The 15021-nt window shown below is 36.9% G+C and overlaps 2 protein-coding genes across 10 annotated transcripts in view; one reads left to right on the forward strand and one right to left on the reverse strand.

Annotated features, from left to right (window-relative positions):
* Positions 1-423, forward strand: part of LOC116077126 (RCC1 domain-containing protein 1-like) — a 1358-nt gene extending 935 nt beyond the window's left edge. Inside the window, exon 4 of the mRNA XM_031351470.1 lies at positions 334-423. Coding sequence (XP_031207330.1) covers positions 334-423 — 90 coding nt within the window. The remainder of the gene's footprint in view (positions 1-333) is intronic.
* Positions 1-15021, reverse strand: part of Ranbp17 (RAN binding protein 17) — a 301497-nt gene that overhangs the window by 242295 nt on the left and 44181 nt on the right. For all 9 annotated transcript variants that reach the window (XM_031354601.1, XM_031354599.1, XM_031354597.1 and 6 more), the window contains one exon: positions 11004-11197. In XM_031354601.1, the coding sequence (XP_031210461.1) occupies positions 11004-11197 (194 nt within the window). The remainder of the gene's footprint in view (positions 1-11003; positions 11198-15021) is intronic.

Raw genomic sequence — 15021 nt, forward strand, 5'->3', positions numbered from 1 at the left:
ATTTCAATGTGTGAAGGTCTGGGGGAGCAAGAAGGACCCAATGTTGAAGAGCTGAATCTACTGGCATGGTGTTCCTAAGTCGGCATGATTTTTGTGAGCACTATTGTCTAATACTAGACTAATGAAACTATACATAAGACATTTCAACATTCAAACAATTTAATTCTTTCATTATGACCTCAAAATGACACCTTGGATATCAAATAATACCATGTATAAGGAACATGTGACAAAATGATAGGCCTTTCTCTACATCAATGGTACATTGACATTGAAGCTCACTGGTGCACTTAGAAGTGTGGTATGTGCATTGGCCCTTTCCTTTTTGAGAAGGTCACAATCTCTAAGGTTGGGGAACTGAAGCAGAACCTTCTTCTCTTGGGAACTGATCAAGCTAAAAGTGGTGTTAGCAAGGCACAATAAAGAGGTATCCGGTAAGCTGTCAGATACAATTCTGGGACTCAGCTAAAGGTATGGTGATATTTCTCATAAAAATCAAAACATTCTCCTAAACTTCTATTTAAACTGCAACATTGAGAAATCAACCAGGCATGGAAGCAAAAAATATTGCATATTCTCACTTCTATGTAGAATCAAATAAAAAAGTGTGATATACGTAGACAAAAGTACAACTCCATCAAAGGCAGGAAAGGGGAAGGTCAAAGGGTACAAATTTGCAGTCAGAATGATTGCACCTAAAGACTGAAGACACATGGAAACTACAGGGAAGAGCACCGTGCAGTGTAAAGGCACATGCTTCATGCGGCACTCTTGTCTCTTTTTCATAAGGCAGGAGCGGGAGGACAGGGTGACAACCCTGACTATAGCATTCATTTAATTATGGAAATGTCTATCAAAGCATCATGCTGTACACCTTAAGGACAAACCAAGAAAATTAGTTTCATCCCTAAACTGCATCCAGAAATTCAAAGAACCATGTCAACAATACATCTAAACTGAACTTAGATGAAAATATCTGATACACAAGATTCATATCTATAAATCTCCTAGAATCTCATTTTATAAGATTAAATTTCATTATAATTTCCCATTTTTCTCTTTATTCTGAAATATTCAAGGCACTTGTTTTAGCAGCTGTTCAAGCATAGAACATTTTTTCCTTAACAAAATAATTATTGCTGTAATAATCTGTAATTATGGTTTATAACTGCAATAATCCCAAAGAAATCAGTCATTACCATAGATCACAAGTAATCGTTAACTACTGTTAATGACCAATTTCTTAGGGATTATTGTTTTTGTAAACCATGACCATATCACCACAGATATGAGAGAGCAAGACAATATAATACAAATGAGATCGTAATATAATAATAAACTTATTTTGTAACATTAAAAGCCATTAAGCATCTAAATTAAAGCACACATAACTAAAGCATATAATTTTCTTTGTTCAACATTAACTGAACTGTTGAGTCTGCACAAAAGAAATTGAATACTACTGCACACAATGTATAAGCTAGAGCAATGCTGGGCATCCTCTGTAATAGTAACAATTACTTTTGACTACATTATAGCAATCTTTGAAAGGTGGATAAATTTCGTCTCACTGATTTTTTTTACTAGAAAAATAGAAAACAAACATTTATTAAAATTGTTGCATGTGCCAGACAGACCTTTAAATATTATTATATAAGGGCTTTAAAGCATATATCCAACTACAAAAAGTTCTATTCATATACATGAATAATTGGGTGTAACTTAATACAGTCAATAAAAAGCTCTTACCACCAATAAATTATTAATTTTTAGATAATCCTATCAAGGACTTTGAATATCTATAGTTTCATTAAGATTTCCTTCTAGAGCAAGACAGGCTTTTGATTTTTACAACCAAATCTTGCTACATTTAATGTGTGTGTATGTGCATGCACATTATCTCCCATAGAACATGTGTAACTTGCAGGAGTCCTTGTCTCCATTCTCTACCTGAGCTCTCTGGATCAGGCACAGGTCATCGGACTTGGTGCAAGTGTCTTTACCTGCTGAGCTGCTTTGCCCCCCCCCACTGCTTGCTACATTTGAATATAATAGTTGATATTCATACAGAACCACATGTGATACAGGTAAGCTGCAGATCAGCAACACTGACGTGGACACTTGGCCAAGGGAGAAATCAGAAAGCAGAGTGCTTCCTAATAATGTTCCATTTAACAAAGAAATCACTTGATTAGAAAATATTTTGAAAGTAAAATTAAGATTTGTGTGGTAAAAGCTATGTTTGATTTAAAAAAAAAAGACAAAAAACAGAATAGAAATGAAAGCCTACAGTCTGCAACACAACTAGAAAAATATCAAAACAAAACAATACCAGACCCTAAAATAAAAATAGCAGAAGATAGAGCAGCAATTTAAAAACTCAACAAAACTATAATTTGGTTCTCTAAAATGATCAACAAAACTAGTTGGATCAATTAAAGAAAAAAGTTTAAAAACAAAATAAAGTATACCACTTCAAATCCTATAGTTATGATAAAACAATAATGGAATATTAGGAATAACTTTCTGCTGATCCATTTTAATACAGTACAAATTTCCATTAAAAAAAGACAAAAAGAAAAAACAACTTATTTTGGCTAGACTTCTATGCATTAAGGACAGAAAAAGTCAGAATGGTAGAGGGGAGCTATTCAGTAACATCCTTCACAAACCCTGCTAACACTGTACCAGACACAGCATGTATAAAAGGACACTTTATTAAGATCAAGTTAAGAACTCTACACTGGAATAGAAAATTCTATTGTGGAAAAAAAGATCAGTAGAGACATGACTGCAGCTGTATGCAGACAACACAATCATGTAGGAAACTGGAGGCAGTCCATACGCAGCTGGAGTAAATAAACAGTCAACAAAGTTATACAAGAAACAAATCAATTCTGATTTTACAAAGTAGCAGAGCATAATTAGAAAACACACCAATTTTGTCTAATTAATCAGTTATAAAATATCAAATTATATAATAAACTTAGGATCACTCTTAGTAAGTGTACACCAAAAACAACAAAGCATTACAATGACAGATGTAAAGCTCATTACGTGGCAGACCCCACAGTATTCATGTTCCTATCTGCAATACAGATTGAGGCAAAAAATTAATTCCAGTAAGTTATCCTTTAAAAATAATGGGAAGCTGATGGCCTCACACACCACACAAACCTATTGTGAAAAAGAACAAAATTAGAGGTTTCATATCACGTAACTTGAAGGCTTAACTGTAAAGCCACAGTAAACAACTGCATTGGCCTAAAAACAGATATCTAGTACAGTAGATTGTCTGATAATCAACCTCTCTCTCTCTCTCTCTCTCTCTCTCTCTCTCTCTCTCTCTCTTTTTTTTTTTTTTGGTTTTTTGAGACAGGGTTTCTCTGTGTAGTCCTGGCTGTCCTGGAACTCACTCTGTAGACCAGGCTGGCCTTGAACTCAGAAATCCACTTGCCTTTACCTTCCAAGTGCTGGGATTAAAGGTGTGCGCCACCACCGCCCAGCTCAACTTCTCTCTTAAAGGAAATTAATCTAGCAAAAATGTCATGGTAATCCAATGAAGGAAAGATAATTTTGTCACGAAGTGAAAGTAGAACAGCCTGACTGACTGATGTCACTACATAGGATTTCTTAAATACAGAAATCACAAGCTGTATGGGGGTGGGGAGAATAAACTATCAAAGTTGAAAACTTTAGGTCCTAGCAGGGTGTGGTGAAGGAGGCAGATCTCTGTGAGTTCCAAGTCAGCCTGGTCTACAGAGCAAGCTCTAGGACAGCCAGGGCTGCACAAAGAAAACCCCCAAAACAAAACAAGTAAAGAAAAAAACTTTAGATCTTTAAGAAATAGTAAGCAGGCAAAGCACAAACTGAGATAAGTACTTTCCCAAAATACAAGTAAAAGAAGACTGTGTACAAAACACAAGGCATTCCTACAATGAAAACACATACAAAAGACAATCACCCACTTTTAAAATGGGCAAAAGATATATGAATGGTTTAAAAGGACACCTGAAAGATGTCAAAAATAATTAACCAGTTGGTGCAAACCAATTACAGTGACACTAGGACACACCAGACACCCAGCAGATTGGCTAAATTCAAAAGAAACCAAGACCAAGAGTAGGTGGTTCAAAAAGACTTTTCTCTCTCCCCTCAATACAAACAAAAAACAGAAGAGGAGTACAAACCAAGATATATGCAAATCGCAATAAGGAAGCACTGGAAGCATGAACAAGCAAAGTGACATGACTTCTTGAAAAAACTGTAGTTCACCCAATAAAGGCACCTGTCACCAAGCCTGATGGGCTGCAGATGGAAGGGAAGAACTACAGGTCTCCTCTGACCCCTTTGCTTACAAAGCTGTGGCCGTACTGCATGAACATATATATATATACATACAAACACACTACAGAAACTTTAGAATGCAATAAAACAAATTAAAACTCAATGAATGAAATAAAACAAAAAAAATTTAACAAGAAAACTTGACCAAGTAGCAGGAAGGAGTTCTTGGGGCAGGAGGACAGGGTGATACGACACCAAATCAGAACATCAATAAAGAGGGAAAATAAAAAGAAAACAGGACCACAAGACCCCACAACTCTGGGAAGATCAAGAGATCATCTTGCCAGGCGGGATTGGCACATACTTTTAATCCCAGCACTCATGACAAAGAGGCAGGTGGATCTCTGGGTTTGAGACCACCTTGATCTACAGACTGAGTTCCAGGACAACCAGAACTATACAAAGAAAAACAAAGAAAAAAGAGATCAAATCCTTTTTGAAGCCACAAAACAGAAGAAACTGAAACAAATGCTAAAGGCAAAGAATCCAATTGATACAGAAAACTCACCAAATTTAGAGAAAGAAAATAGACATCCAAATATAAGGGGCACTGAGATCTGCAAATAGACATGGGCAGAGAAGAATCACCGCAAATAAACATGGAGATGTTGAAAATAAAAGTAATGGAACAGAAGGAGATGAAGAAAAGGGATGCACCAACTCCCCTCTATAGGCATGCTACCTGACAGGAGGGAGGCTCATGGGACTCAGGAAAGAAACCTCACAAGTGCAAGAAACTGAAACATTTGAGAATTACAAGACCTCCTCCAAGGAAAGTCATGGAAGCTATGAACAACTGCTGCTTGCAAGTCAGGCAGGGAACACCAACATGGCAGTTTTTTATCACCTGTACTAAAACAGGCTTTGTACTTGTCTCTGAGTCAGCCCTCCTCCTGTACTTATTTGTACTCCTGTAAATAACTCTAGTGAATGCATCAGTTTGCCAAGTTGGAATTGTTTGGCCTGTTGTTGGTTTCTTATCTGTAATAACTAGGTATTTGTTCATGTCTCCTTAGGAAAAGTCACACAACTGGAAAAAATATCAGATACCTGTGTAGTAAATGGACTAACTAAACTTACTAAAAGATGCAGACTACCTGACTGAACTAATAATAAATCAGATCCATCTGTGTGTCCAAGAAACAATAGCAAAGATGCTCACAGAATCAAGAATGGAAAGCAATATACAACCAAATGAAAGCTGAAACAAACTGGCAAACTTATTCCAAAAGCTGATAAAGTAGACTCTAAGCTAGAAGAAATGGATACATACTAATGAAGAGAATGATTCATTAAAAAGCTATAACAATTACAAATATATATGCAAAAAATATTGTGACTCCCAATTTCATAAAACAAACACCAATGAACATAAAAGTTCAAATCAGTAATTCTGAGTTAAAATACAATGATTATCAAAATGAACTTAACAGATACATAACATATTCTCGGTACTGATGGAACCATGTCTAAAATAGATCCCACCCATTTCTAGGACATAAAACAAATCTTAAAAATTCAAAGAATCAAAATAATTTCTTGTGAAATTGTAGTAGGTGGTTCTGATGCTATGGCAGGGAATCAGGCATGTAAATGCTGAAGGTCTTGTTCCCCAATTGGTTCTTGATTGATCAATAAAATGCCAGCAGCCAATGGCTAGGCAGAAGAGACAGGACTTCCAGGTTCTTGGAGATGCAAGAGGAGGAAAGGGAATTAGATGTGCTTTGAGCCTCATGCTTTGTAGGGAGAGAGAGCCATCAGCCACGTGAGGTCTCGGGTGGGGTGGCCATTGGCCACTTCCCTGACTGGGCCTGGGACAGCAGCCCAGAGATTTAAATAATGCAACTAGCTGAGGGCAGATTTAGTCTACTGAGTAAGAAGGTAGGTAGCCAGGAAACTAAGTTGTGGGCAGACTTAGTGTTGAGCAAGGAATAAAGGGAAGGAGACACTATCTGCAGGAGGCTTAGAAGAGCCCAGTCAGTGAGCTGAGCTGTAAGACAGGTTAAAAATGAGCTTGTGTGTATGTGTGTGTGTGTGTATGTGTGTATGTGTGTGTATGTGTGTATGTGTGTATGTGTATGTGTGTATGTGTGTGTGTGTGTGTGTATGTGTGTATGTGTGTGTGTTGTCCACAGATCCAAGGGAACCAGAGTGGTGACTGGTAGCACGGTCTGCCAGGAGCTTAAAGCTGGGTAGTAGAAACTGCATACTACATGAAATATCGGGTCATAGTGCAATAAAACTAAAACTCAGTAAGAAAAAACACAAAAGTAATACAATATTCAGAAACTGAATAATAACTCCTAAATAATAACTGAGTTATTAAAGAAGAAACTTTCAGATTTCTTAGAATCAAATAAAAGTTAGAGAGTGCTTTGCCAGGACCTTTGGAACACGGGAAGGCAATTCCTAATCAAAAATATACAGCTGTCAGGGTTTACATAAATAAATCAGAAAAAATTTTCCGACGTACAACCTAATGACAGTCCTAGAAAAGAAGACAACTCCCAGACCACAGCAGTAAACAGGAAAAAAATTAATAAAACCACCACTAAAATAAATAATCAGATCCATAATAGAGTTGGTTCTTTTAAACAAGACTAGCAAACCTTTAGCTAACAAGTACAAAGAGAAAGACATAAATTAATAAAGATAAAAGTAACAAACTTTGAAATCTTATTCCAACATACTTAAAAATCTAAAAGAAATTTCTAGATACATATGATCTATGAAAATTAAATCAAGGGGAAATAAAGAACTTAAACAGATTCCTAACGTCAATGAGATTGAAGCAATAATCAAAAGCTTCACAAAAGACAGAAAGAGAGAAAGAAAGAGGGAGAGGGAGGGAGAGAGATGGAAAGAGAGGGAGAGGGAGGGAGGGAAAGAGATGGAAAGAGAGGGAGAGGGAGGAAGGGAGAGAGGGAGGGAAAGAGGGAAGGAGGGAGGGAGAAAGAATGAGAGAAAGAAAGAAAGAAAGAAAGAAAGAAAGAAAGAAAGAAAGAAAAGAAAGAAAGGGAGGAAGGAAGGAAAGAAGGAAGGAAGGAAGGAAGGAAGGAAGGAAGGAAGGAAGGAAGGAAGGAAGGAAGGAAGGAAAGAATTGCTAAAACCCTAGAACCAGATGGATCCCCACTGAATTCTATCTCCAGGTTAGAGAAGGACTAATACTCATGCTCCTCAGACTCTCCCATAACAGGAAAGGACAGGTATTTAAAGAGATGGTTCAGTTGGTAAAGCATGAAGCCCTGGACTCCAATCCACAGCACCATGCAGGTGGGCATTGTAGCACATACCTGTGACCTCACTGCAAGGAGCAGAGTAGGTAGGTAAGAGAGCTCCATGCTCAGTGAGTGACCCTATTTCAAAAAGTAAAGGGGTGGGACTGGAGAGAGAGTGCAGATGTTTCAGAGCACTGGCTGTGCTTGCAGAGTACCTGGAATTGATTCCTGATTCTCACACAGTGGCTAAAACCTGTCTATAACTCCACTTCCAGGGGATCTGGTGTCCTCTTCTGGTTTCTGCATGTGATACACAGACATACATGCAGGCAACACACTCACACATATAAAATAATAAAACAAAAAAGCTTTAAAGGGAGAGCAATTGAGAAAGATACTTCATATCAACATCTGACATCCAGGCACATGTGGACCTGCATGAACACACATAAGTACACACAATCACATATACTACATACACACACAAGAAAATAGAAGGGAAGGAACATTACCAAAATCACTCAATAAAGCCAGCATTATCCTATCAGCAAGACCAGACGGATTCAAAAGAAAATAAAACCAAAGACTTTAATAAATACAACAAAATTATCAAATTCTTATAAACCAAATTAAAAACATATTAAAGAGATCATACAGTAAATCAGTCCCAGACATTCAAAGATGGAAGACTAAACAACCGTGAAAACTGAGGATCACGTCCTCTCAAATGTGGAACAAGACAAGGGCAGCTATTCCACACACTTTTGTAATAGTCCTTAAAGTGTTACCTAAAGACACTAAAAGAATACAAATAGGAAAAGTCAAATATCCTTATTTACAGATGGTAAAATCTTTAAAAGTCCCTGAAGACTACTCTGACTTGATAAAGCCTTTCAACAAGGTGCAGAATACAAAATCAACATCCAAGAATCAGAAGCTTCCTTTACAAATGATGCACTTGCTGAGGGGAAAATCAGGAGGTTAAAAGTCCCATTCACAATAGGTTTAAATAAGTAAAGTCTGATAACAACCTTAACCAAGGAGAGCAAATGCCACTACCGTAAACACTTTAAGAACCTGAGGACACCAGCTCCTGAGGACTTCCTATGCGCACGAGCTGGCATCCTTAGTTTTATGAAAACAGCTTCATCACTCAAGTGACTACAGAAACTATGTAACCCAAACCAAAATCTCAGAGATAGTTTTCAAATAACAAGAAAAAAATCCTAAAATTCATATATGGCTAGAGTGTCAGGAACTTATGCAGCAAAAAGGGCCCTGGGATGGTAACAAAGTGTTTAACTTCAGGTTAATTACTTCTTTGTTCAACGTGGGTTTTTTTTCCCAAATATTTTCCTGTGTAGACTTTCCCTCACTCTGCTGACTATTTCTGATGCCTGCTGGAGCCTTTTAATTTCATGCATCTTCATATGACGTGTCTTAAGGTCATTCGTATTTATAGAATACAAAAAGAGCTACAAAAACTAAACACTAAAAAAATAATTATTCTGCCAATCAGTTCTGCCATGGGCAGATGAACTGCTGTACAATTGTCAAAAGGAAACCACAAATGGCCAGGAAACACATGAGGAAGCACATCATCCTTGCAATTAGGGAAATATAAAATTGCTCTGAGAAGTCCTTGACCAGTTTTAGAATGACTAGGATGGAGACAACAAAGGACAACGTGAATAGGAAAAAACACACATTTGCTGCTGTTGGGGATGTAAATTTGTGCAAGCAGTACAGAAATGAGAATAGTCACTTGAAAATAAGAACAGAACTGCACATGACCGAAATACAGCATTCCTAGATCTACTCCTCAGGGACCACAGGGATCTGTGCTTCCGTGTCTAGTGCTGTGCACTTTGCCATGGCTAGGAAATGCCACCAGCCTGGATGGCCATCAACAAATGGACACATAAGAAGAGAGAGTACACATGTACAATGGCATTTTGTCTAGCCATGAAGAAAAATGAAATCACCACATTTCGTAGAAAGGGACAGAACTAGAAATTATTATTTTAAGTATACTCCAAAAGACATATGTTGCTTGTTTTGTCCCATACACAGAATGTAGAGTGCAGGGTCCCCAGTGAAGGAATTAGAGAAAAGACCAATGGAGCTGAGGGGTTTGCAGCCCCTTAGGACAAACAACAACATGAACTAACTAGTACCCTCGGAGCTCCTAGGGTCTCAACCACCAACCAAGGACTGCACATAGAGGGATCTGATTGTTCAAGCAGCATGTGTATGGTAGAGGATTGCAAAATCGATCATCAATAGGAGGAGAGGACCTCGGCCCTGTGAAGGTTCTGTGCTCCAGTGTAGGGGAATGCCAGGGCCAGAAAGTGGGAGAGGGCGGGGTGGCAGGCATGGGGAGGGGGGAGGCAACAGGGGTTTGTTTTTGTTTGTTTTTTTGTTTTTTGGAGGGGAAATTGGGAATGGAGAAATCCGCATGTAAATAAAGAAAATATCTAAAATAAATAAAAAGAATGTAGATTTAAAATTGTATGTCTAACATATGAGTAAAGTATAAAAGGGTATATTTATATATGTGGATATTGAATATATCATAAAACCAGACCCGGGGTCACATAAGATGAGGAAGAGGGAAAGGAAAAAATGCAAGGAGTAAGACACAGAAACAGGAGTGACTCTGGAGTGAAGAGGGGAGCAGAGACAGCAGAGGAGCAGAGGGTCTGAGAGGAAGAGGGAGGGAATGAATGAGAACAGAGTGGAGCGATACAAGCCTGTTGGCGGCTATGCCAGGGAAGCCCACTGTTTTGTACACTAACCTAGCCAATGATAAAAGCTATGAATTATTTTACTCTTACATTGCATTTTAAGAATCTGAAAAAATTATTCCCTGGTAACTATCTGAAGGTATTTAAAGGAATGTAAAAGTGCACCCTCCCTCAGTAAGATTAAAGATGAAATAATAAGGATAAATATTTAAAGCCATGGTGAAGACTAATACATAAATAAAAATAAAATTTGATTAGGCTTCTTTTCCAGGCTGACTTTAGCCAAGTGTCCTGTCTACTACTGAAAAGAAAGAAAAAAAATATTACTTCAAAGACAGTGACACCACACTATCTGCTTGAGTATCATTAAACAATTGTTCTTCATGAGTCCATGTTGAGTGGTTGCCTGTGTGTCCTCTAAAAATATTAAAGATCAATAGTCAAGTCACCAAAATACAAATGGCTTAGTATAATCAGTGGTTTAAAAAGGAACTAGACAAACAATAGGAGAAACATAAAATTAGTTTGCTTCAAGACTGACCTCAAACTCAGAGATCACCTGCCTCTGTTCCAGAATGCTGGGATTAAAAGTGTCACCACCACACACACCTGGCTTACTGCAGGACTCTGACAGTGACTAACAGTTCTACTCACTATGGCACACTGCTCACAACTGTGTAAGGAGACTGACCTTCTTGAATTGCCATGTCAATAGGTAGCCCCGAAGCAGAATGCAGAAGCTTTTGATAGTTCTGTGCATTTTGGTCAAACAACTGCACAAGAAGAGTACACGTCTTTTCATATTCACATCTGCTGACTGTACACAGCTGCTCCAGCTGCTGGAACACGGTAGCAGTGTCATCCAGAGGGTCTTCTAAATTATCTCTGAAATGTGAAAGACATCTGCTTACAATGTGGTACATCTTAATCACAACACAGAAACTTTGCAATGTGAAGATGCTATGATGAATCAAAAAATAAATGAGAGCCGGGTGGTGGTGGCGCACGCCTTGAATCCCAGCACTTGGGAGGCAGAGGCAGGCAGTTTTCTGAGTTTGAGGCCAGCCTGGTCTACAGAGTGAGTCTGGGCAGCAAGGACTACACAGAGAAACCCTGTCTCAAAAAACCAAAAAAATAAAATAAAATAAAATAAAATAAATAAATAAATAAATAAATGAGAAATGAATTTAGAAGATAAAAAATAAAATTCCGCCGGGCAGTGGTGGCGCACGCCTTTAATCCTAGCACTTGGGAGGCAGAGGCAGGCGGATTTCTGAGTTCGAGGCCAGCCTGGTCTACAGAGTAAGCTCCAGGACAGCCAGGGCTATACAGAGAAACCCTGTCTCAAAAAACCAGAAAATAAAAAAAATAAAAAATAAAATAAAATAAAATCCCATATATGAAATTGACATGAATATGCACAAAGAAATTACAATCCCCACACACACACACATGAGAAATGGCTACTAGAACTAAGAAGTGAATTTACTGAAGTCATAGCAAACTAGCTCAAACTATAAATCTGCTGCTCTATAATGGCAAAGAAAATGAATGTAGAATATTAAGAGTGTTGCACAATTTAAGGAGCATGGTAAGTGGGGTGAGGGCTCCTGCCTTAACTCAAGCACTCAAGCAGTGAGGACAGGAGGCTCAGGAGGTTAGGCCTAGTCTCAGCTACAAGTACATTTAAAGGCTACCTTGGAGCCCATGAGACACTGTTCTCAAAAGTAAATACGTAAAAATAAATAAATGTTTAATACAAAGGTACTATTTGAATCTAACTAAATATGCTCAAAATCTAAACACTGCAATTATAAAATACTGACAAAAGGAAGCTAGAGAGCTAGACAAAGGAAGGGCAGATGCCCCATGTCCGCTGACCACAAGACCCAACCCTGCCCCAATCTCAGTTCCACTCCCAGATTAAAAGATGGCATTCAGTAAAACTCCAACAAAGCAGGCATTTCCTTGTAGAAATTCTAAGACTGGGCCAGAGAGCTTAGCCAGCACAGAGCTTACTGCAAACTCTGAGGACCTGCCCTTGATACTCAGAACTTCATAAATAAAGGTGGAAGGACAGAGACAGCCCAGGAAATGTCCTCTGACCTGCACACAGGTGCTAGGCATGTATTCTCCCCCATACAATAACACATCTTTAAATAAAATAATAGCCTGAAAAACTAATGCTAAATTTTACATGGAGAAAAAAATGACGTACACTTGCCAAGACAATTCTGAATAGTGAAAACTGAGTTGGAAGACTCACACCATCAGATTTCAACGTTTATTTTATGTATAGTAACTAAAACAGGGCGCAGGTGGAAAGAAATGTGGATTAGTAAGAATAGTTTCAAAATTCAGCCACATACATGGGGTGGGTTAATTTTTAACAACAATATGAATGGAATTCAACTAGAAAGGATAGTCTATACCCACAAAGGGTGCTGGGTAACTCAATGATGATCCAAAGCAAAGGACATGGGGACAAGAAGAATCTGGACCTAGCATGATACAAAAAGATAAATATGTATATATTATACATTCAACAGAATTATAAAATGTGAGGTTTTGGTTGTTCATTTTTCCTTTCTGAGACAAAGTCTTCCTGAGTAACCTAGGCTGGCCTTCCATGTATTATTACACAGAGCTTGTGACTCTCCTAGCTTAGCATCCCAAGAACTGTGCATACAAATGGGTGCATCTACATACAAAACAAAAATTAACTCCAAGTAGATCACACGCATAAGTGTAAATCTTAAAACTATAGTGACTAAAGAAAAGCTTTGACTTGAATGAGGTAAAAAATCCTTATACAGAGCAGCAAATATACATAGAACAAAAACAATAAGCAGGAATTCATCAGATGTAACTTAAAGAATATATGTGAACAGAATATATAAACTTCTAAAATCAATTTTTTTTAGTTTTGTTGTATTATAATGAGAAAAGTTACATGATTTCAATTTATCTGAATTTGTTAACATTTGAAAACATATTTTAAGTAAATAGAATTAAACCACATTCTTGTTTTCCTTTTGTAACCTAACTCCTCCCAGAGACCCCCCTTCAATACCTACAATATCTTTTTTGTCATATTCTTTAAAATTTATAAAATACTATAACAATAAAAATGAGTATTATAAAAGTTGTTTGATATAAAACAACAATCGATTTAACAGACTTATATAAATACTTGTCTACAGCAATTCTGAAAATACATGTTTTTCTCAATATAAATTTTAAATAACTCCAAATATATTAACTGTATATTTCAAAATAATACATCACTACTAATATTTTCTTAAATAAACATAAATATATAAAGTGTTTTTGTTTGTTTGTTTTAATATTTAGTAGAGCTTAAAATCTTGGCTCTTACTGTGGTAACTTGATACAAAAGTTACAAACGTCAAGCAAAGCATTCAGTCTTACTCTTTGTTGTTCTCTTATAAACCCCCTCCCAATTTGTCTATATTGCTTTTGGGTATATATATACATTTAAAATATGTAAGTTGTTCTAAAACCACAGTATACTGTAAAAACATAAAATAAACAATACTACTAATAGAGAGGCTGAGATAGGTGAAGCAAGATCTCAAGACCATTATGTTGTACACAGCAAGACATTCTCATGAACAAGCAAGCTGAAAGTGTATATGGATTGTATAATATTGGACCTATTTCTCCAATTACCAAATTAGAGAGACCATTGGATGACAGTCAATAAATTTCTAATTCCTCATATTTTTGGATTTCAATCGATTAGGATATGTTGGTAATATTAATTTTCATATTAAGATAATAAGAAAATTGATGCTTCCTGTTATTTTTGTTGTAAGAGGTGGAATTAGGTTTGTGTGGATTTGTTGAAAGATTACTTTCTTGCTTCTTCTAGGGTGTAGTTTTGCTCCTTATGTTGATGTTTTCTATCTATTATCCTTTGTAGGGCTGGATTTGTAGAAAGATATTGTGTAAATTTCATTTTCTCAAAGAATATCTTGTTTTCCCCATTTAAGGGAAATAAATGCTGGGTATAGTAGCCTGGGCTGGCATTTGTGTTCTTGTAGGGTCTGTATGACATCTGCCCAGAATCTTCTAGCTTTCATAGTCTCTGGTGAGAAGTCTGGTGTAATTCTGATTGGTTTGCCTTTATATGTTACTTGAACTTTTTCCCTTACTGCTTTTAAAATTCTTTCTTTCTTTAGTGCATTCGATGTTTTGATTATTATGTAATGGGAGGAATTTCTTTTCTGGTCCAGTCTATTTGGAGTTCTGTAGGCTTCTTGTATGTTCATGGGCATCTCTTTCTTTAGGTTAGAGAAGTTTTCTTCTATAACTTTGTTGAAGATATTTATGGGCCCTTTAAGTTGGGAGTCTTCACTCTCTTCTATACCTATTAGCCTTAGGTTTGGTCTTCTCATTGTGTCCTTGATTTCTTGGATGTTTTGGGTTAGGAGCTTTTTGCTTTTTGCATTTTCTTTTCTTTTCTTTTATTTTTTTTTAAAAAAAAAAACCTTATATTACAATACGATGAGAAAATTTACATGATTTCAATTTATCTGAATTTCTTAACATTTAAAAACATATTTTAATTAAATAGAATTGAATCATTCTTGTCTCCCTTTTGTACCACCGCTCCTTCCAGAGACCCCCCTTCAATACCTACAATATCTTGTCATATTCCTTAAAATTTATAAAATATTATAACA

Source organism: Mastomys coucha, unplaced genomic scaffold (assembly GCF_008632895.1).
Source record: "Mastomys coucha isolate ucsf_1 unplaced genomic scaffold, UCSF_Mcou_1 pScaffold5, whole genome shotgun sequence".
Classification (NCBI taxonomy): Eukaryota; Metazoa; Chordata; class Mammalia; order Rodentia; family Muridae; genus Mastomys; species Mastomys coucha.